Source organism: Xylocopa sonorina, chromosome 8, assembly GCF_050948175.1.
Source record: "Xylocopa sonorina isolate GNS202 chromosome 8, iyXylSono1_principal, whole genome shotgun sequence".
NCBI classification, from domain to species: Eukaryota; Metazoa; Arthropoda; class Insecta; order Hymenoptera; family Apidae; genus Xylocopa; species Xylocopa sonorina.
Genome location: NC_135200.1, coordinates 12,816,691 through 12,844,496, shown reverse-complemented (window position 1 = coordinate 12,844,496; position 27,806 = coordinate 12,816,691). Strand labels below are relative to the sequence as shown.

Below are 27,806 nucleotides of genomic sequence, written 5' to 3'. Positions count from 1 at the left end.
GCCGCAGAAAGGAGAGGAAGTGGACGATCGCCTTAAAGACGTTTATCGTTTACGTGACTGCGAGTCGATTCATTCGAACTGACAAACTTTCCGTCTAGACATCCATTTGCCCGGCTCTTCGAGATTGAACCAGCTCCGCCGGTTGCCAAGAGAAGATCGACTTTATTCAATTAACGGAACAATGAACGAGTCAGGATACAGTACCCGGAAAGCGTGAACAATGCGACCAGTTTACATCGTATAAATCGTCAACCAGCTAGAACACGAAGGTACGAGCGTTCGTTGAAAGTCTCTGTTCGTTGCCATTCGCGGGCGTTCGCGTGAAATCAGATAAATAAGGAGGAATAAAGGGACGAGAGGGGCTGTTTTTTTAATTGCTCGAAGACGCACACCTATAGAGATCCGCCCGTGTAGCCTTCTATTTGCTTTTAGTCGATTAGTTTCGAAAACTGTCGCTGTTTCATATCGTTCGCGTGCACGAAACTACACGGCTACGCATTCTTCTCTCTTCATTGTCGCGATCCCATCGACCGTTCTGGTCCTGGCCTGAGCTTTTCGTATCGACGTATCGACTTTCGATACCCGATTTCATTGATAATTCACGAACTCGCGCGATCTCGACGCATCGGTCTCAATTCGCCGCTGACCGATGGTCAATCGTCGATACGCGATGATCCGCGTGCATCCGTCGACCAGTTCAATTCGATCGTACCCAGATTTTTCGCCAAAGTCGCGCCAGACGACGGAACACCGGACGAAATCAGCTGTCGAGCGTAATTGATTTCCCCCAACAGCTACGCGACGCGTTTCTCTCGCGTGGCTACGACACGTTCCTCCACGTAAGCAGAAAGTATCGCGATCGAACGCGAGGAACGTGCTTTTATTAACGTTCGACGTGAAATAAATTTCATAATCCGAATATCCTGCACGAGTCAAACGCGGATTCCATTTCTAACCCGGGGTGGCGATTCCGTGCGCGTCGATCGCTTCCAATTCATTCCGCGACACGGAGAGGGATGAAAAAACAGACGCGCCTCATGAATTTCGAATTCGTGCTTATTCCATCCGCGCCTTTAGACACCGTGGTTCGAGCAGACCGCGACCTAATTATGCCGACACACCCCGTAAACGTCGAGATCAATGATCCCTTCGAACGCGTCCTTCAGCCTTTATTAAATTTCGCTGCTGCACGTCGCGGTGGACGCCAGCCATTCGGCAGGTTTTTCCATAGAATCGTCGCGGAGATATAAAATACTTTGAACACCGAGCGAGTGACTGCGAGGGCGTCAAACTTTTCATGTAATTCACGTCCGATCGAGCTTCGCTCGCAACGGCGCTCGCGCACACGGATAAACGCGGCACAAAGGGACTTTATAATATCTGGATCAGCAGATTTGCAGTGGCAGCTGGTTCCTCGCTTCTCTATCGCCGGGACTGTTCGAAGAGCGAAAGAAACACGGATCGTTGTAATTAATCCGGCGCGAGAGGGGCGTATACGCGGCGCGCGTCATTACTGTTAATAGGAAACATCGGTGTAAGTTCTCGGTTCGATTGAATTATTTCGCGTTCAGCCGCTGACGTACCTTCGAGTCGCGTAAAATCGATAGCTAGGCTCGTTTTCGTACGAACGCGCGCGGCATCTCGATTTACGATCGTGCTAATTTATACGCGGTGCGTCGGACGGGAATCGGTAAATGGACGATCGAACGCGCGGCGTTCATTCTTCCCTCGGACAGGCTGGTGGTTTCGAAATGCCCACTCGACTGACGGGACTCGAGTTCCGTTTAAACGAAATTCCATCCAGAATTGATCCTGACGGGGGTCTAACGAGACGCGAGACACGCGATTTCGAATTGCAAAATTCCGTAGGCCCTGGGACGCTGTTTACGTCGAAGGAGTGGAAAAGTGGCTCGACGCGAGCCGAATTTCCGAGGGGTCTTCCCCCAGCGAGACGCAAATCACCCCATCGCACGGTCCCACCCTCGATTTCGCGCGAAAAGTTGCGAAACAAACGAGGCTTCCGCCCATAAACTTGAAGCGAGCGCGTGGAGAGGCCGTGAAATGAAATTTCTTAGGAGCGCCGCGAATCGTTCAACCTCCGCTGAGCCTTCTTTCATTTCATCGTTGAAATCCGAGAGGAAATGCTGGCTTAATTCGTGTTTAATATGTTTTATTGGCAAAACGTCTGCGCTTTATCGAGGATCGGCTGGTCGCTTCGATAAAACGGTAATAGCGGCAATCGGAAGCTTCTATGGCCAACATCCACCGTTTTTTTATTTTCATTCGGCTACCGCGGCTCTCCTGACTTCGATTTGCGGTCTGAACGGTACATCGTCTCGTCCGTGAACCAGCTTTCGTAAAAAATGAAATAAAAAATCGAAGTCGATATTTCGTTTTTGTCGAGCGACTCTTTTCCCCCAATTATCGTCTAATTTCCCGTTCGAGGTTAATTCGCGATATTAAATATTCCCTGCGTTTGAGATCGCGATGTATCGAGCATCGATCAACCGTATTGTTCGCGAGGAAATAGCAAAAACGTGGACGAACCGTCGAAAAAAAGCGGCCCATTGTTCCGTCCGCGATCTGAAAACAAAATACCTGTTCCTTTATCGATGATCTCTCAGTCGCGTCGTTCGCGTCCTATTTCTTATCCCTAGCAATCGAAAAAAAAGTAGCACAAGGATGCATCCGCTTTTAACGAAGCCACCTTCGCGATCGTCGACGCGCAACACTTTTTCGAGGCCTCGAGTCGCGCCCAATGAACTTTTCTCTCGTTTACAATTCAGATTTCACTTTGAGTCTTCCCAGCGCGAGCAAAACGCAATTATTTCGCGTCGCGAGTGCAACGCAAACCAGCGCAGCGAGAGTAAATAAAACCGCGCTAACAAAACGCGAAATCAGCGGAGCTCGCGTTCGTTCGGTGCGACTTTGTGACGATGAAACGCCATTAGAGTTTAACGACAGTCGAGAATAATTACGACGCGATCGTTCGTTATCGTCTGACGATACTTTTGAGTTTGAGATCTGGCCCGGGAGATACGACGACGAATTTCATCTCCGGTTCCGTACGAAGGACGCTAAATCCAGCTAGAATTAATCTTCCTACTAAAAGTTATAAAATGATTTTAGTTGAGCTTTATATATTCAATTAATTATCGTTCTCCAATATCTTCAGTTACAACGAAAAGTATCCCTTTGGTTTCTTCTTTATAACTGATATCACTTCCCGTTTAACGATCGAATGATCACTGAGCACGATGAAAAGAAATACAAGCTTCCCAACGAGGAAAGCCTCGTGCATCGGATACCCTAATGGAACTAAGTTATGGATGCCGGAGAAACGCGAAGCCTCGTGGAATCGGTATAAACTTGCTTAGTTATGGGCCACCTGAGCGCCATAACCTGTCATTTTCGAACCGCCATAGTCCCGCTCTATCTCCTAATGCTGCCCCTGGTCCCTCGCTAGCACCGCGACGCGTCACGATTGTTGAAAAATGTCGGCTGCGAAGGAGGAAACGAATGGTAAGTTCAGACGCGATTCGAATTCGCCAGAAATCGTCGTAATTAGAACGAACTATCGGTTCCTTTTCACGAGCTGCGCCTCTCGTACGGTCAGACCGCGAATTACCATCCGTGTTGCCGATCCGTTACGCCCAGGCGGAGTCATTGTGCTCGGTTACGCGGATTTATTTCTTAATTAAACAGGAACGAGGTCAACCGGGACTGAATTGCGGGGCGGTTGCCCCTATCGAAAGAATGCGCGTGCGAGAGGGTTGGCGGGGAACGCGATGCACGCGTTTCTATTTTTCAACCGTAAGGATCGGAGTGTACGCAAACTCGAGTTATCCGCTGGTGGTTCGATCCTGTTGTGGAATGTCGGGCCAGCCTAGGATACATCAAATTCTTGGTACCGCAAGCTATTCGAATAGATAGAATCGCGGCTAACCGATAAGATCGAGAGAAATTGCTACGTTTTCGTCTGCTGTGGAATTGGATTTTTAAGGTCCGAGTACCTGCATCGAGTAGGCTCCGTGAATGTTCTCCTCGATCCGCTTGAGACACTCCTCGAGGCGTATCGAAAGAAGCTTGGAACGTGGAACGGAATTGAACGGAGGAATTCAATCATTTGCCAGCCGATTCGTGGGTCGATGTTTCGTCTCGTGCTGTTCAAACGAATTTTCAATCATTCGAATCGATATGTTTCAATCAAATCAAGTTTCGATACAAAAGAACTAGTTTTAGGGGCGAAATGTTGCCCGTTGTCGCGAGGAAACCCTCGATGGGAATTCCGCGACACGCCGCGACGCCGTACCAGAATTTCAGGTCATTCGTAGACGAACAAACGGTTGAGCAAGCTAAAGAGTATGCCGACGTATCGAGACTAGACTAGTTCGTTCTAGTTAAATTACGAATTCAAATGAACCGTCCCGCTGACGACGAGTGCCGGCTCGGTTCGACGTTTCACCCCTTTCGAGGCAGACGCGGCAGAGATAAGCTCGACCAGGGATTCGATTCTAGCAAATTTTAATTAATCTCCCAGTTTCGACGGCACGCAGCTGCCGCCCCTCCGTTTCAGAACCATTTCAGCGAATCGTTGCTACGAGAACGCCACCCTGCAAGCCTCTCTACGCATGTAGTTGACAAAGCTCCCGAACCTTGTCCCGTCTATTGCATCGTTTATAACGAGACGACGGGAGTGAAAGAAAGAAGTGATCGACGTACGATTGATCCTTCGAACGCACTTTCGTCGTGTGCATCGAACGAGCGTCGTTCACGCTCGGCGACGATAAAGAGTACGCCGTAGAAAAAGGTAATCTCGGCTGGAAACCGAGCGAATCGTGCAGAGATACTGCCGGCAGAATAGTCTCGTCAAAAGGACGACAACGGACGAGCGGAAAGGGGGGAAAGAGTCGAGAGACTGTCAGCTGCTCTCCGGAGAGCGCTTTCAACCCCTATTTCGACCATCGCGGCGAGGGACTAACGAGGCTACGGCGGCGGTGTTCTATTTCCACCACAGGTTCAAGTCCCTTTTTCGACTTCGAGTTTATTACGTAAGAGTGTCGCACCAGTCCACGACAGGGTGAGTTTCGTCGTTGCGCCACGATTTTAAACGACACGTGAGAACACCGTCGTGGATATCGACCGCGAGCAGTTAACATCCCCCGTTAACGGAGACTCGTGGCTCGAATAAACAGCATCGATACGGGGGTACCTGAAACGGGCATGGAAACAGGCACGATCAAAGTCTGGTGAGACTTGGAGGATCCGACGGACAGAGGCCATTGAAAGGGGCGGTGATGGCCAAGTACGATGTGTAATACGCAGGTAGAATCGATAAGGTTGAATGCGAGAGGCTGTTCAGATAAACGATTCTGAACGGTCGCGAGTTGTTTCTGCGAGCCCTGTTTTATCTTTTCCACCCGTATTATTCTCCACCTCCGGTTCGATTTCCTTTTTTCATACCGGCTGGACACGCGGAAATGAATCGGCAGCGTCCTACTAACCGGTGGAAATCGGGCCCTGGACGCACACGTTCGTAACGCGACGTCGACTTATCGAGATACGAATGATCGACGCTACCTGACGCCGAAATATCGTCTATTAACCGAGGAGACGCGAGCCATCGCTGAAAAGTTTCCAGCGGTGGTTCCAGATGGCGGAATTAAAGGAGTGATTTTCTACGACGAGGCAAGGCTCTCAAGAAATACGGAGAAACTCGGGAACAAAGAAGAAAACAAGAGGGAAAATGAATCCATCGGTCTTCCGTATAATACAGCCACTTGGAGCAGTGATTTAACTTTAGCCCGCGTCCACCGTTTCCACTTATATTAATTAATCAATGCGTTCGTGACCCGTGTTCCTAATGAACTATTGCAGCCGGCGTAGGATTCTCGAGCTTGATAAAACTCTTTACCAACGTCGCTGGGCGAGCTGTTTCTTCCTCGTTCAGACGGTATCTAGCTCGCTTCAATGGCCCGGTGATTATGCAGAACGAACCGAGAACTGATATTAACGAACCATAGCAGTAGAATCGACGTAAGAATCTCTGAAACTCCATGAAAAAGCTCTTTATCAACGGTGCTCGTCGATTCTTTTCCTTCTCATCCGGATGATATCCTCCATGCACGAACGGCCAGGAGATTAAGCAAAATTCGACGGCCTCTCTTCTTCCGAGTCCTCGATTCCACGGTTCGCGATCTCTCTGTTTGCAGGCGAAAGGTCGCTGGTGAAACGAAGACGGAGGCGAATAGATCTATCCGGACGGATATCTGCGATTCATTGTTCCGATTCAATGTGCTTTTTATTCTATTCTCAGTGGATTTCTTCGCGTCCATTCAACGTCACACCGCTGCAAGCTACGTACGCATCTTTTCTGAAAGTTTTCCTTTTATATTCCTCGAAAATTGTTCCATCGAATCGTCATCTTTTGCGAAAAAAATCATGTCCCGGTTGGCGAGTTTGATTTTTCCCGACGAATAAATCCGAAACCTTCGTTAACCGAAGGGAAGCTGCGCTGTGTTCCCATTTTTTCAGCTATTATACTCTTGTTAACCCAGTTCCGAGCGCGTCTGGTAAATCAAGATGTACTGACCGAGAAAGGGTCCTGCTCGCCGCGATGTTAGCGAAAATTTGGCGGTCGACATCGATCGGCCTTTCCTCGTCTCCCTTCCGCTCGTAACCCAAGGTTCGCGTGCCACAAAAATCACCGTCTGTATCCTGAGGGTCGTTAAGCAGTGCACGACGAATCGCGCTCGGCTGGTTCGAAGGTGAGCTTCGAGCTGGTCGCGACTCCGCGAATCTTCATCCCCCGCGGGGTGACTGAGCGCCGGCCTCGAACCCGTTCGCCAGTGTTTATCCTAACGAGATGCACACGGGGACGATGTTTTCGCAGGATTTGTTAATTTCAGTTATGAAAAGACGACCGTGGCGCGCGACGTGACAAGCGAAAAACAAATAGAAGGGGAGCAGTGACGAGAGTCGAGGTATCTAGGCTAAGAGGAGAGCACACAGGATGAGAGTTTCCGACCCTGCGAGGAAACGAGGTGTCCATGCTATCGAGTTGTTTAAACTTTCGTTGCTGCGTGTGTTTGAAATTTATTATAGGTTTGCTCGTAGAGGCGATCTCTTTCATTTCTCGTCCGTTGTCACGTAGCTACTCCTTAGCGAGTTCCTGGCACTGCGTTGGACGCGCTGGCCAGTTCCGCGGTGATTAAACTTTTTTTTTTATCAAACGTCATAAAGTAATACCTTTGTGTTTCGAATTTTAGACTTTAGTGATCATCGAGATCAATCGATGCGCATAATTTTCCACCGATTAAATGATTGTATCAACGGGAAATAATTGACGCAGAAACGAGCCGAGTTATGGGGAAAATATAGTTGAATGAAAATGCGCGTATACCGTGGGCTCGTATGAAATATTTAGGTCATTGCCTATATTTAATTTGCTTTTATACGCGCGTTGATCAATTGCAACGCGATTCAAATTTCCCCGATATATTTCCCGACGTATCTCCGTGTTGCATGCGCGATCGATACGCCTGTTAACTACAAACAATATTATTTAGTTCCTTCGAGATTGTTTCCTCGCGCGCGCACGTGAGAGTCAGAGAAAAATAAAAAAGAAATAAAGGAGTCGAGAGGAATAGATAAATCGGTATTGTTGAAGTGAGCGTTGCCCAAAGCTTGCAAGTTGAACCATTACGTCGAAAGCCGCATCAATGATTCACGTCGCGTCAAAAGTACGTTTCGAATTCAAGTCACGATATCACCTTCACCTTAAGCGTTTGCCAACTTCTTTTTTTTTTCGCGACCCTTCGTTTCCGCGATACCAGGGTCTATTACCAGATCTCGCGGGCAATTTCAGAGACGCTATTCCAACGGGGCCAAACCGCATCCCAGAGGAACGCAAACGACACGTAAACGCGTGGCATCGGTTTGAAAATTCAGCCACGATTGAATTTTTTTACCCCCCACGCTCCACCTGTCCTCCTTTTGTTCGCCTCGACGTTGGGCGATCTATCTTTTTCTTCCCCTTTCACTCGCTACGAACCCTTCTTACATTGTACTCTATCGACGGTATGGAATATCGATAATCTTTGGCGAAGGGATGTTTTTTCGACTTTTTATGCAATCATCGGCAACGAGGGTGAAACAGCTGCTTCCGAAACGGTTTCATCAGGATAAGATGGAATCGGTGGAGCCAGATATTTTTCATCCGCAGAGGCAGCGATGAAACGATTTTTATTCACCCCAAAAGGAAGGGTATAAAAAACGCGACTGTGCGAAAGCTAATTAACAAGGTAAATAAACAAATTCGAATGGAACGGTTCAAAGCGAGTGGAATTTCATTTAAATATTGACGATGTACCAGAGAGAGAGAGAGAGAGGTTGTTCGATAGTGTCTCGTCGCGTTTCGACGCGAATTTAGTTAACTGCAACCGTGAAAATCAAGATTTATTTACCGATCAGACATTGCGTGTTCGCTTCAAAAAACGTGCGCGCTTTGTAGAAGCCGTATCGAATGACCAATTTATCGTAACGATTTTAAACGCGTGGGCTACGTCGACCATTCGCTGGAACGACTGATCAGGTATTATTCTCGACTCGAGTCGGAGTATTGCACGCGTATCTGATTATTGTTCGAGAAGTTCCGTAGCGCTTTTCAAATTGAACGTAACTGCACGTGCACTCGCACAATATCCTATCCATATACGAGACGTGTACCGATTACGAGCGATGCGTCCAAACGTCGCGACGAATCAATCTTCCTGAAACGATAATCACGAAAGTGGAAGAGAATCGGATCTTCTCGTTGGTTCCGATTCGCGAAATTCGTCTTGGATACGTTCCCGATAAGGAATTTACGAGTCGCAACTAAAACGAACGGCGTGATTCGTAAAAGTTCGCGAGCGGATCGGTGGAACGTAATCATTGCTTTTGTAAAAGATACCAGGAATTCGTTTAATCGAATGGCTCGCGTACAACGGCACGTTGTTCCGGAAGTTATCGCAGACGCGTGAACGAAAATGTAGGGGTAAATATTTTATCGTCGATGCACGTTTGTTTTTTCGTCGGCTGTGTATTTCGGTCGGGTTCTTTATTTTTTCAAACCCTCGACTGGAAATTCGATGGAAAAACTCCCTCTCTCTCTCACATTTTCTTTGCTCATTTTGGACGATTGGGTAATGAAAAATTGTAGTAAAATATTTATTATCTATTTGCCTGTTATTTTTGGTCATCGAGTTAAATTACCAAGCCTGAAATAATTGATGGAACCTCTGATCGATAAAAATGGGTGCAACTGGACTGGTTTAACGCGACGGGATCAAGAAACGGAGCGGACTGGGTCGCAAGACTTTACCCCCGATATTAGAGTTAATTTCGCTGGTGCAACTCGGAATTTAATACTTCCGACACGCGCATTCTTTACCAACGCTATTTCCCGGGGCAACTTTATTTCGAGTCGGGAGGGGTGGAAAGTAGACGGAATGCCACCGCGACAGCTGTTCGCCAGCAGAAATGTGGATATTCAGGTCCCCGGACGGGAACGTTCAACGCGAACGCAATTCGTTTAATTCTTCATCGAGCAATTCGCGCGTACCATGGCGGAACCAAGTCGAACGTCGCGGAAATGGAACGTCATGCGCGGCGAGCGTTTCACTTGGTACAATACCGTTTCTGTTACGAGCAAAAAAGGAAGCATTCAGAGCCGTGAATATACGATTTCATTATTTCAGTGAGAAAATTAACCGAACGCCTTTCTGTGTCGCTCCTGATTTCACGATGAGACGAACTCTTCGAGTAAATATCAGTGAAATTTCCATAATTGTTTGATTGCACTTTACATTCGCGACGCGCGAACCTTTACAATTCATCGAATTATGCATTTACAAAAGTGAGAGTAGCAGCGATAACGATGGAAACAGAAAAACATATTCAATGACGCGTGAATGGCGGACGCGCGTCTGCGAGCATTCGATTGTCACCCCCTCGAACATCCCCATAAATGATAACGTTAACGCTGGATAATTATTCGCGCGCACGCCATATTGTTTACCAATAAACAATTCGATACGGTAATCAAACATAACCGCATAGTGTACCGAGGCAGTGCATCGAGCAGAACATCCGTGTTCAGAATTAATAGCGTTTCATGGGCGAGCGACCCTGCACGACCAGCACGAGATGAATATTCTATCGATACACTTCGTTCTAAACGCGTCGAATTCGAGCGAAATTCCGCAGGAGACTCGACGAAGATGAGCAAGCAGCTGGATCAAGGTAAATAATCGATCGAATGTACGTCGATCGAAGGTGGAAACCGAGAATTACGCGAAGCAAGCGTGGAAAGTCGGGTTGCCCAGCTATTAAAACCATTAACACGGTAATGGTCACGCGAACGTTTCGAGTAACGTCTAATGGACGCAAGATTTACGCTGGTCTCTGAAAATTACGCCACGGGGTGTGCGCACGTACGACGTTACACGTGGACGATGCCTGGTCCACGGTCTCCAACCAGATAATGCGACCACCTGACCCCAGAGTACACCTCGTAACTGGACATGTGTATCGAGGGTAGAAGGAGACAAAATACTGCTTATCCTTTGCGTTCGTTCCATCTAAAAGTTTTATCCGGCTCGCCATAAAGTCTCAAAACATCGCGACTGTTATTAGCGTTCATATACCTTCAGGGTGTAATTCTATCTTCGATGAAAATTGCTACATCGATTCAGTCAATATCGCATATATTCTCAGAAACTCGACCCAGTTGAAGCCGCAAAGAAAGCGAAGGGAAAATGTAAAAATACGTTTAAGGGAACACCCCCTAGACTGAATTACGCTCCATGTTCGATATAAATTTCTTACAAGCTACGACACGGTCTATTTCTATCGCTGTAACTTTACGAATCGAGCGAGTAAGATATCTTCATTAAGGAAAGTAATATTCATCGGTGCGTTAATTTAATGTGAAGCGACGTCTTCTCTATCTCATCGAGATAGTTATAAATTCCTTAAGACTCCGCTCTGTATTCCTTTATATCTCAATGAACATCGTTTTATCAACTGAGACAGTAAGATAAAAATATGAGAATGAAAACGAAGCTGAATTTCACTGAGAGGATTGCTATTGCGATAATAATCACGATCCTGAAGCTACACGCAGCTATACAATAATGGCATCCGGCATTGATATGACCATTCTCGAAGTACAAATGCCAGAGAACAATGATCTTAAAGATACTCATCAGTTGAGCGATTCGGAACAAGATCCAAAGCTGACTTGTACAAACTTACCAAACGAACCGCGCGTTAGACTTCAGACTGCACTTTCAGAGTTTCCCAACCGAGATCGGACCGCGTTCGAGTTGACGAGTCAAGGTTAGAAGCGGTTAGAAGTGGACCGCAACCCGCTGCGAGCTAATTCACCGCGAAGATGCTCGATCAAAATCGTATCTCGATAGAAATACCAAATGTTCCAGTTTCTAATTTCTGAGAGAGCTGCAGAGTTCCAATTACGCAAGGGAGAGAACGCGGTTGATTTATGGACAACGATCGACGTAGCGAAATTCCAACGAGACGCGACGCGGCGTTTCAGGTAAGAAACGACGCGTTCCCTGGCACCAGGCGACAAACCGACCGAGTCAAGGTTACGTTCCACCCCTGAAAATATTGCTCGATAAATTTTCTTGACACGCGTTACACGTCTCGGCCGTCTAGATAAATTCCCAAGGACGCGTCGAGTTTCCTGACTGAGTAAATTTCCTTTTTACAAGTCGAGGGGTTTCATCGATTTCAGTTTGGCGGAAGAATTCCACGGTGAAAGTTCCCGCCTGAACCCTGTCCTGGATAACGACGGAGCATTTATTAGAAGACGCTCGGCGCCGCGCGTAGGGGCGGCCCGCTCGAGGGACGACGTCGCGGCGTAACATGGCGGCGGACACGATGACCCGGCAGTCTAAAATATCGAGCAGCGGCCGAGCTGTCGATAAAATTTCGTTTCTACTCGTTTCCCTTCACGTTCTGCTTCGTTGTCGTGGCTCTCTTATACGCGGATCGTCTAATATCGCCGTCTCTAGCGCGACTCCGTTCGGCCATACTTTCGCCGAGGGTGAGAAATGCACAGTCGAACGGCTCGAGTCATTTATCGTGCGATTTCGTGCGAGGGGAACAGGCTGACCCGTTCAACCGGAAGACGACCGTTTTTCGAACGAGTCGTTCAGGTCGCAAAGAAATCGACTGCGGTTTGTTGTACGTTTCGCGCGAGGAAGGAAGTCTCGATTTCCGGTCCCCCTTTTAAACGGGATTCCTTCGCCCCTTTGCGCTTCTCTGCGCGACAGAAATTCGACGCGTGGAATCTTTCGAGGTATCGAATCGCATCGAGTATGAGAATCCTTTACAGCCTCTGGATAACGCGAGAACTTTTGACGTCTCGTGTTGGAATTTGCTAAAAACAGGAGATTCATTCACTGGACGTCTGGTCACCGAGGCTGAACGGTCGAGGACACGTCGACACGCGACGTACGTTGACAGAACCGGTGTAATAACCACCAATGTACCGTTGAATCGTTCAAAAGGTGAAGTCTGCGTTCGACACAGCAACCGCGAAATGGTATCAATCGCGTGAATTTAGTATGAAAGCGTTTCGCGACACGGCATACGAGATCAAGGGAGAGGGAACGCTGCAGAGTGTCACGCATTTCCGATCACCGACCGGAAATCAGGACTCGCGCGCTAGTTCGTGTCTGAAAGCAGCCGCCGTTTACTTTACAAAAAGACCTCCATTTAACGGCCGAGGCGAGGCTTATCGCGATTACCCTGCCGAGTATTCATGCTGAGATCCAGGCCAACACTGTCGCCAGCCGTTCGTGGTTCAAAGGATATCGTCGTCGCATCTGACAATCGCGAGACAAAGCGATCTCGCTTTGGTCCTCGATAGGTAAATCCAGGCAGACGTCACGGGTAGAGTAGAGCGACCGAGTGGCGATCGAAGTGGCGTCGACGCTTGTTACACCGTAACGTGGAAAATTGCTCGCGTACGATCGAGTCCGCGTACGATTTATGACGTTGGCGCTTTAGATCACGCGCGATAAGCTGATGGATGAGGGAAATTGACAAGTCAGGACGGAGAGTATCGCGGGCTGCCAGACGAAAAAGCAAGGAAGTATCGATCAGAGGGGTCTGGAAGCGCGAAGGATCGCAACTGCGACAACTGGTGGAGAAGCTGTAAGGTAGCGCACGGACAACGGATTTCCGGCCGTCGTTTCGTATGCATCGATACGATTCTCGCAACAGCGATATCTGATTGTTTCATTGATATTGCTACGTTTCATATTTCTTCGCGTCGAGGTGATATATAGAGCGTGCAGTGAGTACCTATAAAACCAGCTGGAATCACGAATTTGATGCCGCGGAAGGAAATGGGGTCGAAGTCGAGCTCCTGCTGTCGTATTTCGTACCGCGTCTCGTATTATTCCCTTCACGTGTGTTACAAGGATGCTCCTTTCCAACGCTTTGATCCGCGTAAAAATATCGAGCTGGTCCCTTAATCCAAGAGTCGATCCAGCTTTACGTCCTTGTCTTCGTCTATGCAGTCGCGAAGAGAGTGATTGATCACACGCGACGCGCGGTTGTGTTATCTTTCAACGATATTTCTATCAATTAAGAGGCTGCCGTTTAATCGGGCCGTGTCGTGGTAACGCTGCATAATTGTGAATAAAACGGTTAATTAATTATCAAGCCAGCGACGGGGATATCGAGGAAGCAACGGGGACGTGACTTGATAGACGACAGTGAATATCGATCGTGGTCTAGGCTTCGTTAATCCAGGCTATTTCGAACCGAGTAATTCCGTTTGCTGTTGCACGTCACGTTTCGTCGACTTCTTTGATTATTTTCGTCGTTGTGCACTCGGTTTAATTCCATTCGCGACAACGCGTATCGCAATTAGCTTCTTTTCAACGTGAATTTCCACCGATCTAATCGAATCACACTTTTCGAGTGAGACGAACGAATCAATTGTTTCGCGTTCACTCGCAGACGACCCTGATATTTTAACGTTGTTTTATGCTTATCACGGATAATCCCACCACGATTACTCGGTAGGTATAATTTATTCGTCGAGACAGGATTCGATTAATCTCTCGACAGTTTCCTGCGCTACGTTACGACCAGCCGATCGATGTTCGGGCATTCTAATTCTGATCTCATTCACCGATATCGGTAACAAAATTTTATATCCGTTCGGCTAATAAAATTGATCGACCCAAATTTCACGAGGAAAACAAACGAGTATCGTTAACCGTACAGCTCCGATGAAGTTTCGCAAGCGTATAGAAGGCAGGCGAAAGGCGTGGAATTAAACGAAAAATGCTTGACAGCTACGCACAAAAGTTTCAGAACGCGTTGCGCCACTTCTAGTCTTGCGGGTAAATATTATTTTTATCATCGAACCAAATTCTTTTTTGCACGATGTTAACGTCCAACGATGAAACGTCGAGGGGGAAGCATAATAGCGAAACGAAAGCTCCATGGGAACCGCAAGGCGGTCGGTAGCAAAAGTTGGGACCGCAGACGATCGTGCCTTAGGCCGAGCCGCGTCAACTTTCTTGACGCGTGTTTGCTAACCGTGTATGAAAGTTGTCCCGCTAAAGTCAAGACGTAACAGTCGGAGTAATTTACAAGTTCTTTCAACTTTCCTCCGCGCGACTATCGCGCGGCGAGCGGATAAGACGGCGGTTTCCATCGCGCGACCCGTGTACAAAGTTCCATGAAATGCGACCAGCGACACTTCCTGCGGCTCTTTTGTGAGTTAACTAGATTCTAACCAGCGTGTTGTCCCGAGCTTCGTCGAGAGCTTTATCGATGCAATTCAGCGAGCGAGCTTTGTCGACAACGACCTTGAAAAAGTGCAACGATACGAATGCAATTTTCGAGGCGGCTCGACTAAACGGGGAAGGCGAATCGAATTACCCTGAGCTCTCAGACTCGCATCGCGCATCGATCGAATCTTCTAACGCCATCGACCGTAACCTTCGCGACTTCTACCTACAAATCATAGGTTACGGTTTCCTAACGAGTTTCAATTCACCCGGCGAAGGACCTTCGAGAAGTGAAACACGAAGGCACCGTCTGATTTAACGGAAGATTGCACCAGCAGAAAGACGGGCAGATCGATTAATAACAGCATCGGGAACAAAAGACGTCGATTGACCGCTCCGTTACGCTCAGACGGATCACAATCGAAAATCGCGGTGGCGCTCGTACAAACGCGCGGATTTCTTAGAGATGATACTCGTAAGCGCGCCATTGAATGCAACTCGAGGAACAATCGTAATCCTTTCGAGCTTACGGTGGATCAGCTGCGATTACTTTCGGGCGATACGTTTTATAGTACGTCTCGTCTACTTTTTTATGCCAGACAAGAGTAACTCCGGATGGATACTTGCTTCTAAACATTTCAACTTCCTATTTGGTCCATTCAACATCGAATATAATAATGTCCAATACAAAAATTGAATATCCTGCTCGATAGTATCAAAAGAAAAATTGTGTACATTTAAAAAAAACGAGGGAAATCGAAAATGCGGCATTGTTCCGCTCGACTTATCCCGTAAACCGCGCGACAGGCTCGCGATAAACGTTTCGACTTTCGCGCAACATCGTCACAGCGTTACGGGGTGCATCATCTCTGTAATCCGGCGGTCCGAGCGGCGCGGTTGGATTATTCGGGATTATTCGATGGGTCCAGAGAGAAAATCGGGGCAATCCTCGGAACGGCACGAGCGGTATCGAGTTTTCGAAATTCGCTCGGGAGCCGAGCGTTGCGAGCGTTGCGAGCGTATGCAACTGTCGGGTTGTCCGCTGCGCCGTTACGATACGAGTTTCCATCGGTACGTAGCCCCGGGCGTAGTCAAAGAGACGCATCCCCGATCGAGGGTAAAGCGCTTACACAGGTAAAGATCGCGGTAACCGGGCAACAAACGCGGAGCGTAACGTGCACTCCTAATGGACCAGATTACGCTAATCCGGGTGAAACTCTCGTTTTCTCAGCGAACTACGGATTCGCTGAATTAAACGACTGGGAGACTGTCGAAAAACTATAGTCGAGCTGCGCCAGTGACGATAAGAGGCGATGCTCGTGATTCAAGGACGATGCAAATGTAACTGCTTCGCGTGCGTTTAACGCGCTGCGTTTTTTTTTGCTTTTTTTTGTTTTGTTTGATGGAACTTTTTTGCGCGTTGGATCGTTGTCTCGCGCGGGAATCTTGATGCTTCGTATAGGATCGCTAGAAAAGAGACTCGAGCTCGTTAAGGATTTCCGTAGTTAGAAAATAGTTCGTCGTGTGGTTTTTCGTAACGAGAATAGAGAGGATTTGGAGCGGGGAATTTGGACGACCCAGTTCCGCGCGGAGACACGGCGAAATCCCGGATACGCGGCTGGATACAATTTCGAATTTCTCGAGTTCGTCAGAGAAATCTCGCAGGCCAGCGCGCGCCTATGCATCTGCTCGAGAAGTGCGAGGAGAACGAAAACCAGAAGGAGTTATCGCTCGCGGCTGTCTCGAAAGGATTCCAAGAATCTCGATCGAATACCCTGATCGCGGGTCGACCAGTTTCGCGTCCAGCCGGAAACGCGTCTGACAAAAATTATACACAACGTACAAGTCCAGCTATTTAAGCTGAACGCGAGGAGGGAAACTCGTCCCTGGTGTACGCGGAAAACTCGATCGCGAAATGGATAGAGCTATTTGTAACTCGTTATCCCGTGACAGGTAAAATAGTCGCGAACAGAAGGAAATAACAGGTTAGCTGGAGCAGGGAAAATTGTTTGCCATTTGGGAGTTGGCTCTTTGAGGTACGATAACAGAGTTTCTCGGTCGTGGCTCGCCCTGCTAAAGGGCTTGTATCCAGCCAATCCCTTCTAACTGGGGATGCGTGCGTACGAGAATTTATAGGGGCAATATTCGTCAAGCCGTGGTGGGGCAAAAAATAGAGGAAGGCTAAAAGCAAGAAGGGAATTCGGATATCTGATGCGGTACGACGAACCGTTCCTCCAACTGGCTTCGGCGGCTAACAAGCTAACCCCTGTAACTGGAGGATCGAACTCGTCTATTTTGCAGCAACGAGTCTCGACTCGACCACGAACACGGTGTGGGACGGAGTTAATCAAAAACGCGATCCGTGTCGTCGGTTCGCTAACGTTAAGTTTACGCGGTATATTGAAAAAGTAACTGTCGAGGTATCAATTATCGATGAACCAGCCAAGCCTCGTGGTGATACTGAGAATTGATTTTTGTCCGCAATGCGCAAGAAGGTTCACTGGCGATAAATATAATTGCAAGAATGTAACGAGGGAATTGTTTCATATTATACCAATACGGTGATTTTTAATTCCATTGTCGTTCGGACGATGCGATTAGAAAACTAAAACTAGGATACCTTTCTAAACTTCTCGAGGTCTCGAGTCGACAATAATTAAATTTTTCTGGCATACCCCGGTGGAGGCAATTCAAAAACAAAGATGCTGTAAAAGCCTTTGCACAAAGACAGCCCCGGGTCTATCTCGATATTCACACACCGACACGGCTGGCTTATTGCTTTTCCGAGACCACGGAGGAAAGAAAGAACGATGGAAAGAGTGTCGCAAAGACAAAGGCACCGAAGCAAATAGTCATTTCCTTTCGAACTACCAAAGGATTAATTCTCCCTGCGTTTCTGTACATATTTGCACCTATTTACCGATATAATTTACGTTCTTGTGGAACCTTCCAAGTTCGTTGTCTCCGTTCGACGATTTATTAACTTCTTAACACCCTGCCGGTTTACGTAACCTCGTCAATTATGCAAGCAATGCCTCAAACACCGCGACAATAGATTGTAACCGGTTCACTCGGACACGAGCTGTTACTTAAAGACTGACTGTTAATTTTCTCTGAAACCGCTACAGTAGATTGTTACACGTCTGCCCAGACGCGAACTTATTTCCTTCCAACCGCGACAGTAGATTGTGACGCGAGAGTTTAGTCAGACGCGAACTATCGCTGACCTCAAAATGACTATTTATTTCCTTCAGCAGGTTTCAACGATGCTCGATAAAGATAAAACTGCATGCTATTACTTTTGCGGTATGGTCTAGTGGCCAGGCTTAGCTTATAGAAAATGATCGCTGCGTTAGTAACACCGTTGGATGAAACGGCTACTTTGATACGGCGAGCATGGTAATTCGTTGTCGAATAGATTAATAATAATATGTAGAATTTCGTATATGAAATATACGAGCGTAACTGTTTGCATTGTACACCGCACAGCTTGTAAACATATTAGAATGATTGACACGAATGCGCCGTATCAGTCTATGAATATCACGGTTTAATGTGGTTGCATGTCAACGCATAAACGTATTGCGATAATCGAGCGGGAGATCGATAATGAATTGTGCGATTTAATCATAAATTTATTATCGCGCTCGTGTACCCGTTCGACCGTATTTTTTATTACGACAGAACCATCTTTTCGAAAGGAAAATTTATTGCTACGGTTTTCGCGCGGCACTATTATACCCACCAATTTTGGTGATTGCTACGAAGCGCACTATTTGTCGAGAAAATCTGTAACTAATAATGTTGTATTTGCGGTGATCGCGTAAAATAATTGTTACAGAATAGTCAATGAATGAGGATGTTGTGAAACGCTTGGTTGTATCGCGCCAAAAATGTACATTGTACTCAGTTTTTAGCGTAATAGTAACGAGGAAAAGACGTAGACGATAATCGTCAATCGAAGTCCCTATAGTCACTCGTCTAAAAAAAGCCTTGGTGTTTCGCTGGAAAATCAGAAAAGGACAAAAGAGAAATTCAAAGACTGAAGAACACTAGACGTCTGCACTGATTTGTTTAATTTAGAAATATGTTAAAAGGAGTGAAATTACTTAATTACTCGTGATATCGAGGAACTGATTTTGTTCCAGATCGAGAATAAAATGTCGGTAGAAGTGAGAGCAGGTCGGCCAACAATGCCAACAATTCCACATTCGAAGAGACCAACAATTTTAGTTTATCCAACAGGTGAGACCACGTCGGTGTAAACTTTGTACAAAATTCCTTCTCACACCGTATGAAAAATAAACTCGTAGAACATTTAATGTATACAAACCAAAATTTCTAAAAATATATCCACGTTTCCAAAGAACAATGTAGTTTTATTTCAACATTCCTTTTACGTCAGACAAAGCTTACGTATGCACCATCTCAAATGAGATACGAAACGAACCTAACGCAAAACGTAGTTTACAACTTAAACAATTCGAGAGCTTGAAAGCTTTCGTATCACATTTACCAATTCAATACACAATGAGATTCCAATACTATTGATGTAATAGGTGAAAGAAAGCATTGCAATCGGCTTCTAAAATCATATGAGAACAATGTACGCTAAAGTATAATAGTTGCTTCACTCGTTCGTGAAAAGTTACGAACGACAGAACCAAATTAGATATCCAGCAATCTGTTCTACAACGCCACAGAGAATGGCCTGTAATTTATTTATTTCCAAGCCTCCCTTTTTACGATTAATTTCATTTTCGAAATTAATTTTTTTTTCTTTTTTTTAGTTACTCCAGAGAGTATCATCATCCCAATAGTATCATGCATTATTGGGTTTCCATTACTGGCGTTAATGGTGATTTGTTGCTTAAGAAGACGAGCAAAGCTTGCGAGAGAACGAGCTAGAAGAAGAAACTGCGATCTGGACCACGGAGCCCTTAGTCTCGTTCGTTTTAGCCCTGTTCATCGTTTAGGTGAGTTCCAAAGATGAATTTAAATCCCTACCCTACCTGCTTTCCCTCTCCTTCATTTAAAGTGCATCGTTCGAAAATAATGCAATTTCTAATTAAAACATGTGAATCTATAAACGCGAAACCGCCTCCTGTATACGCGTTTTAAAACGAAAATGAATCGAGGTCACGAAACATTTGTGTTTCAGCGCTACCCAGTCTCTTTAACCGCGGTCCTCGTCCTCCCTTTTCTACGTAGAGACATTGAATCCCTATATCTGTACATTCAAATACGTATACCCACGTACACATACGTAATTATATACTTTTGTAAATAGAGCATATACATGTATATACGCATTCAAACACGTGAAAGCATAGCCTAGCACGTATACATATATATGTTTAGAAAGAGGGGGTGGAACAAGCATTAAACCAGATTGAATGTCGGCCTGAATATTCGAGTTCATACAGCGATTTCAGGATATCTTCACACGCAGATGTTGTGTCGGCGTTCACGCGACTACTTTTACCGATAACAATCCCGAATCTCTATCAAACTATCGGCAAAACTAAACGGCTAGAACAGAAAGGCTTTTATTGATCTCTCGTGAGTATTAATCGCCTGCGCTATCGAAATTCTGGACTCGAAATGCAACATTAATTTCTCTTTTAATTGTATTACTTCACAAAAGTGAGTACGCGTGTGAGAGATTGAGTGCTCAAGTGTACACGACTCTTTCATTTCTCAAATAACCAATGATACGTGTACTATATATACGTACGTATAGAACACTTGATACCCATGAAATACGGCTGGCTTTAAAAGTACATCACTGCTACGACCGATTCTGCGATTCTTGATTTACGAGTTTAGAAATTTGACGAACAGTCGTTTCAGTTAATATTAATTTAGAATAGACAAAAGTCGAGGTTTCTGTTCAATGTTTTTTTGTTTCACTGTACAGGTAGATAATCAATACGGAATTATAAATAATTGTAATTGTTGCATCCGAATACATTATCTATTTCAAGAGTCGTCACACTGAAATATATATCCGTTGTTTTATTATCCCGTCAAGCGCAGCATCAAAAGAGGATTTAGGTAAAACATTTTATCAGTCTGATTGTTGCTTGACTTGGTCTTTAGAAACTTTAGAATTTTGTCAGAACAATTACAGTTTCTTTTATGTAACGCATAATTATTTGCCGCTGCTACTGTCGCAAAAGAGAGCATATTTAACGTAGAATTCAATTAAAATTCATTTAAAAGTTGAGAGGACTAACGGCAATAAAGATAGAAATAGTTTGTGTAAAATTGAAACCTGCAGTTACAAACTGCATTCAAGTGCATTCAAACAATACTTTACTGGGAATATTCTGTCACTGCCGCTTAACGTTCGCAAGGCAATCGCGGACGTTGAATACAAGAGACTTGAGCAATTTCCTGCAAAAAATACGCGCAGCTTGGCTACACATTAATGTAGTATTTGATGCAAAGGCATGCATACGTTGTATATCGTAATTAACTTCGTAAATAGTCGCATGATTTTTGAATATCTGCTACGCAAGCCTATATAGCGTATATTTCAGACGAGATATTACAATATTGCGATTAAAATCGAAAGTTCGAACCAAGTATATTTACGTTAGAAATGCATTTAGCCAATATTACAATCTTTACTAATAGTAATCTAGGATACGAATTTTTTATCTACAAATTTGTCAGACCATACTTCGAAAACAACCAGTCTTATGATTGTCAAAGTCTATTAATATGAATATTATTTATGTGACAGCTGGAATTGATCGTCCAGCAAGAGCGGTATCGTTACGAAGCGATCGAGGATCTAGAGCTTTCCCATCGCTAGAATTAGACACCGTTGTTGAAGAACGATCGGATCCTGAACAGAGTACCGCGTTGGAACTTAGTAGTCCAGATTAGCATCCAGCTTTGGTACCGCCCAGGTCATATTTTACTCTACTCTTTACTTTTGTACATAACATATATTGTAATAGGCAGCTGTACTGTTTTGAACCACGAAACAAAACAGATGTGTCGCAGTTTCTACATTGCCGACACATAGTATGCGGATAATTATTTCGATCAGCAATTTTTGCAAATTTTATGTTTGATAGCAAGTAGTACTTGTGTTTGAAAATAAATAAGATATCTATAAGTGAAAAGGTATTAACTTTGTTCTATCGATTCATCGTTCTGTACAGGTCTCCTCGACCATCGAAATCAGCGGTACCATTACCAGTGGATCACAGCCCTCTATGGACGGCATTGACACACGCTAACGCGGTATCTTCTGCCCTTGGAGATACCTAGCAGGAGGTGGAAGAGGGCGGTTACATCGAAGCTCTCGTCCTCGACTTACCCATAATTTATTAACAAATTTTCTATAATAAAAACAGATATCCTACGGGATATCCTTATGCAAGATTGATTGTGAAAACTCATAAAGTTGTCTCTTACGAAGTGCCGGAAAAGAAATAAGTTGAAGTGCAGAGAGATTGCACAGACAGATTGAAATCCTTACAAACACGTTTCACACGTGTATCCAAAACTAATATCAATAAATTTTCTACCGACAAACTGTACAGCATTCCATATACAGCCTGCTTTTTACATGATGAGAGATATTTAACAAAATACTGTACACTACATTATATATTAATGTAAATAAGAATTTGCTAACGTAATGTACAAACAGAAATCACATTGTGAACAAATCCATATAACTTATTGCATTATGTATATAACAGTTACATTTAGTTCCAACAAAATTGATACTTCAACTTATTCATATTAGTATTGATTTTGGCATTTTTAATATAAAAAATTGTATGCATAAACACGTATACCAAATGTAAATAATATCATTAGACATATTGAATCATGATTTATATAATGGCAATTCAACGACATTTAGATGTCAATAATATGTTAATACGAACTGGATGTAACGACAATTGAAAAACCACTTGAATAATTATGTTCCTGCTTATTAGTTTTAAAATTCATACTTCCTTCACTTATGTATATCTCCAATTGTTTTCAATGTAAACAGTTACTTAGATTACGCGCAATAAAAATGTATGTATGAAACACATACATATATAAATCAGTTTTAAAAAATAAATGTCTTTACCTATAATTTGTTATGCTACATTCAAAATCCAGGTATCACACGCCCCTTTTTAGCTGCTTTCTTTAATTTATTCAACTTTTTCTCCTTCTTTCTTTTCATTATATTTTCTTGTCGTTTTTCCTGTTTTTCCCTAATTCCTTTCTGTATGTTTTCTAATCTGGACTCCCATTTCTTACTACTCTGTTTCTTTTTTTGTTCTTTTCGTTTTATTGTTCTTTTAAGTAAATCTGGATCATCTTTTACCTAACAAAATATAAATCGATATATAAAATTTCTAAGTTTTTACTTTCGTTTAAAATGTCAGACAACCATGTATGAAATTTGTAAATATTTCTTCGCTTACCTTTTCGCCACTAGCCTTCGCCAAAACAGATTTCCACGCATCTTTTTCTTTAATTTCTTCTGCTTTTTCCTTCTCACCTGATTCTTCTATTTCTTTTAACTTTTCCTTCTTCTGTTTTAGTTCGATTAAAATTTTTTTTGTGTCCTTCTTAGGTGGTTTTCTTTTTGTGCCGATTTCAGAAAAATCAAACTTGCTAAATACCATTTTACCCTCCGAGTTAAATACAGGCTTTGGCCTTGGAATTTTCGGTACCTCGCTATCCTCCTTCTTGATTTTTGGTAAACCAGCTGCATTTTGCTCTGTTTTCACTAGTTTCTTTTGCATTAATCGTTCTTCCCTTTTCGACATTTTCTTCATTTTGGTCTTCAAATTCTTCTTCAGTTGCTTCTCCTTATATCCCAGACGTTTAACATTCTTCAGCCCTTCCAGTTTAGCATGTAACTCCTCAAATGTCTGTGCTCTTTTTGCTTTTTTGGTTAAATTTGGAAATACGTAGTCTAAAAAGTCGTAAACAAAGAATTTAAAAGGAATGAAGTGCATCACGCGTAAAAATAATAAAAATAGAAACCTTTCGATACGCTTTTCTTGTTATGCGCAACTAATTTATCCTGGTCGTCTGAAACTAATTAGATTTAAAACTTTATTATAGTAAATAATGCAAGAATATTACAAGGTTAGGTTATTTCATCAAACTTTTACCTAATTCAGACATAGGCAACGGCATTTTTGAAAATATTTGTGAAATAAATTTGTTCTCTTGTAGCAACAATAATTTCACTGCATTTTTGTTAAACGGTTTTGACATTTTCAACTGCATATTCTTCCGATTTCACGTGTATGATGCGACTCAACGTAAATAGTGTATAACGTCACAAAATAACAGACTGTAGACTCGTATTTAACGTAGAAAAACTACCTACATAGTACTTGAACATGTAGGTTAGGAATTCCAATGAAACACGCAAACGCGTGCACACCTATACTGTTTATAAATTTGTACCGCCAAGAGATACATTCCCCTTCTGCTGTGCAATGTACGTAATTACATAAAAAATACATTACGCATACAGGATAAGGTACGTACGTACACTGATGGTCTTCCTTTAATTAAATAGGAATAAAAAAATCATATCTCGTTGTTAGAAACATTATAATTTACTATACAAAATGCAAAATCAATATTATTACATAATTAAGATATTTTTCGCGTTATACGGAGAGCTAAGAATATAAATTGCAAATAAATTTTCTCTTATGAACAATAATGTATTAGAAATTGTGAGCATATCTTTAAAGTTATTCAAACTGTTAAAATATTGTTTCTATAAAAGATGAAACTAATAATTGTAAAATACAGCTAAAGAAAAGGTGTAAAAATGTATTTATAATCAGAAAGCTTCTTCCATCAATTTCTGTGATGTTAAAACAATAAGACTTTTTCCTTCCAAGTAATGCTTATCAAACTCTTTCATAGTTGCATATGCTTCTTCGTATGTTTTGTAATAAACGTGACAATATCTTATACCACTTTTTGGGATCGTCATCATAAGCGATACTGATATAGGATTGTACTTTTCAAAAAGATGCAATATATAGTGAATACTTAAATTTGGATGGATATTAGCTACAATCACTTGTTGCGCTTGGATGCTCTTTGTGGTTGGTGTAGAAGTTTTATAGTTATATGTTTTATTCTGCTGGTCAGTGCACACCAAAGATGGTATCCCAGTGTCATCAAACATTTCTTCAAATCTGTGTGAATTAGTATTATCTAGGTTCGATGAAATTAATGTACTTGATGCGGCATTTTCCAAGTTTTTATCTTTAAAACGATTTATTAAGGACGGTATTCGTTTAGTTGTACTTTTCTGAACATTGATGGTTATTGGTAAATTAATTGAATTAGTGTCAGATAAACAATCAATTTCTATGTCATTTGAATCATTACAATATATATCTTGACAAGTAGAGCCGTTCTTTGATTTATACGGTTCTTTTAATTTCTTTGTTTCACTTGTTGCGTTAACTTTTAACTTGTGCCTCAAGATCTTAATAAAACTGTGATTTTGTAAGGCATTGATACATCTTCTGACGTCTCCAAGCTTTTCATATCTCACAAAGCATAATCCATGAGATTTTCCACGATTATCTATAGACAAAACTTTGCCATAAGCAGAAAAGATCTTGTCAATTTCAATCAAACTTAATCCCTTATGATTGGGAAAGTGTATGAGGTACGCATTATCCTTCTTACAATAATACTGATCGTAATCCATATTCAAATGATTAATATTTCTTCAACACATATATCAATTATAATGATTTCAAACACCAATGGACTTCAGTGAAACACTTAAATGCCACATGTGTACGTTTTTACGTGCATTTCTTGGTTATATTTCCAGAAATAGTACAAGAAAAGCTTCAGAGCCCTTTAAATATATTAAATCGATTCTCTTGATACGAGTTAATATTTTTGTGATGTTATAAATAAATATATGATAATGTGACAAATATAAATCTATTGTCTGTAAAATTCCAAATATTGGATACAACTTGTTGGCATAAACTGGTAAACATGTAGGATACGGAACAAGTGTACGTAGCAAGTTGTCCACATTAAATCGTTAGATTAGAAGATTTTGTACGTTTTTGTATATGAAATATTTACCAGATAATAATAGTGAGAAACAGCTCTTGTTATATCTCGAAATTGGCACCTAAACGCAGTGATCGTTAAAAATTCTAACACAATTCGAGTTTTCCCGCGTTATAAAAATGGCCGACTATGTAGCCATGTTTTGCGACGGACTTGCGTGTTATCGTACTCGTAATTTCTCAACTACGAAGTTCCTTCATTTTATCTATACGGCACTCAGTACGCCAAGAGTACGATTAAATGTTTGGTTCAGCTGATTTTTCCGATAGGGCTCTGCATAGTAACTACACGAACGTTTAAGATCGAACGTTAGTGGTGTCGAAAAAAAAAGGAAATTGAGGGAATGGGCGGAGTTTGCGCCTGTTCGGATACGTGGTAAAAGACGTTGATTTGTTCAGCGAACGGTGGGCATCGTTTTCGGTAAAACAAATAGTGCTCGAAGGGATCGGTTATCGAGATGGTTTGACGAGGTTTGTAAAAAATTTAGTGTCCACTGATACAGGTTAAGCGGGCGTGATTGCGAAAAACGGGCGAATCACATCGTAAATAAAGTGGATGCGCACGCGGACAATAATACGGAAGAGCGAGCGAGGGAAGCGCTTTAGACGGAGGAAGAAGAAAATGAATCAGCCATTGTGATTGGTCGAGGCGGCTATTATGGCCGCCGATTGGCGCACGCACGTACGCAGACCAAGACGCGATGTACACACGCACGCACGAACACGCGCATGCATCAGGAGCGTAGCAGTCGCTCGCGGCCGAGAAGAGTGAAAAGAGCGACAGAAACGGTCGGTCCGCGCGTTGCCTTGTAAGGCGGAGAGTTGGTGTGTGACGTCCGTGCGCGGATGGCTCGAAGAACGCCGATTTTCCTCAGCTTGTACGAGTATCCTTGCTGAGCGGAGGAAAGCACGAGTGAAAGGAGAGTGGAAACCGGGCGCAACGCCGACCGACGACATAACCTCGTATACGTAAAATCCGACAATCCGTCAAGTTTAAAGCTGCCGAAGGCACCATTTTCATCATCCTTGTAGTGTGTATAGCAAACTAGAAACCGATTATTAGACGCAACGTGAGTGTTCCTCGACTAAGGAAGAATATACGAGAGTGAGAAAGGAAACAAACGAAAGAGAGGGAAGGATAACGAAGGGCATCGAGAGAGTTAGAAACAGCAAGGAAAGAGAAAAAAAGAGAGAGAGAGAGAGAGAGAGAGCTAAAGAGTAACCGAGCGAACGAGTAAGCAAGAGAAAGAGAGCGAGTGAGAGAGAGAGAGAGAAAGAGCACGTGCATGAAACATATTTTCCTCGAAGTACAGGAGTCGTCATAAAGTGAAAGAGCGGGACGGTTGTTTGTACAGTCGTGTTTTTCCGCGACACCTGGTATACGATACACGTCCGCGAGTGTTGTGTGAACAAATTCACTCTTGCGACGGTAACAAAGAAAAAGAAGAAACGGGAGAGCGGCGGATAATATTAGTGTTGTAGTACACAGTTGATGGATGAGACTGGCAGGATGCTGCAACACGGAGGATCAGGTGTTGGTTTGATGGGAGGAAACCAGGGCCAGGGGGCCCAAAATACCGCTGGATACGGCAGCATGGGACCCGTAGATGGTACTGCGACGCAAGGTCCGGATCAGGCTGTCGAAGCCAGGAAACAGGATATAAGTGAAATTCTCCAGCAAATTATGAACATCACCGATCAGAGCTTGGACGAGGCGCAAGCGAGGTTGGTCCCATTTGAGATCCGATCGGCCGCCATTTTTTAATACCTCTAAGATATATCTTTAGAATCTTTTCTACCAACTTTCCCGCGATTTTTCCTCTATTTCTCCGGCGCATCTTTTTTTTCCTTTCAATGCTCCATTTTACATAAC

General features: G+C 43.7%; 4 protein-coding genes across 11 annotated transcripts in view; 2 read left to right on the top strand and 2 right to left on the bottom strand.

The window, feature by feature from the left end:
• The first annotated feature begins 19 nt into the window (after positions 1 to 19).
• On the top strand, positions 20 to 22,131 carry LOC143426555 (uncharacterized). 2 transcript variants are annotated; one of them, XM_076900125.1, is made up of 5 exons: positions 20 to 269; positions 18,971 to 19,067; positions 19,613 to 19,798; positions 21,574 to 21,742; positions 22,001 to 22,131. In XM_076900125.1, exons 2-4 carry the CDS (start codon positions 18,983 to 18,985, stop codon positions 21,717 to 21,719), a joined length of 417 nt encoding a protein of 138 aa, XP_076756240.1. In that variant the 5' UTR covers positions 20 to 269; positions 18,971 to 18,982; the 3' UTR covers positions 21,720 to 21,742; positions 22,001 to 22,131. The 2 variants fall into 2 exon arrangements, with proteins under 2 accessions (XP_076756240.1, XP_076756241.1); XM_076900126.1 differs by lacking the exon at positions 20 to 269 and adding an exon at positions 13,097 to 13,232.
• Surf6 (Surfeit locus protein 6) lies at positions 21,989 to 24,310 on the bottom strand. 3 transcript variants are annotated; one of them, XM_076900121.1, is made up of 5 exons: positions 23,975 to 24,310; positions 23,844 to 23,897; positions 23,276 to 23,772; positions 22,933 to 23,175; positions 21,989 to 22,105 (listed from the first exon to the last, which is right to left on the bottom strand). In XM_076900121.1, exons 1-4 carry the CDS (start codon positions 24,090 to 24,092, stop codon positions 22,954 to 22,956), a joined length of 891 nt encoding a protein of 296 aa, XP_076756236.1. In that variant the 5' UTR covers positions 24,093 to 24,310; the 3' UTR covers positions 21,989 to 22,105; positions 22,933 to 22,953. The 3 variants fall into 3 exon arrangements, with proteins under 3 accessions (XP_076756236.1, XP_076756235.1, XP_076756234.1); XM_076900120.1 differs by having other exon boundaries at positions 22,030 to 22,180; XM_076900119.1 differs by lacking the exon at positions 21,989 to 22,105 and having other exon boundaries at positions 22,334 to 23,175; positions 23,975 to 24,309.
• A 315-nt stretch (positions 24,311 to 24,625) lies between these two features.
• On the bottom strand, positions 24,626 to 25,845 carry LOC143426399 (uncharacterized). The gene has a single exon (XM_076899838.1). It carries the CDS (start codon positions 25,549 to 25,551, stop codon positions 24,664 to 24,666), a length of 888 nt encoding a protein of 295 aa, XP_076755953.1. The 5' UTR covers positions 25,552 to 25,845; the 3' UTR covers positions 24,626 to 24,663.
• A 547-nt stretch (positions 25,846 to 26,392) lies between these two features.
• The window catches only part of Exd (PBX homeobox extradenticle), a 37,469-nt gene continuing 36,055 nt past the window's right edge, over positions 26,393 to 27,806 (top strand). For all 5 annotated transcript variants that reach the window (XM_076900112.1, XM_076900110.1, XM_076900108.1 and 2 more), the window contains exon 1: positions 26,393 to 27,658. In XM_076900112.1, coding sequence (XP_076756227.1) covers positions 27,426 to 27,658 — 233 coding nt within the window. In that variant the 5' untranslated portion in view covers positions 26,393 to 27,425. The remainder of the gene's footprint in view (positions 27,659 to 27,806) is intronic.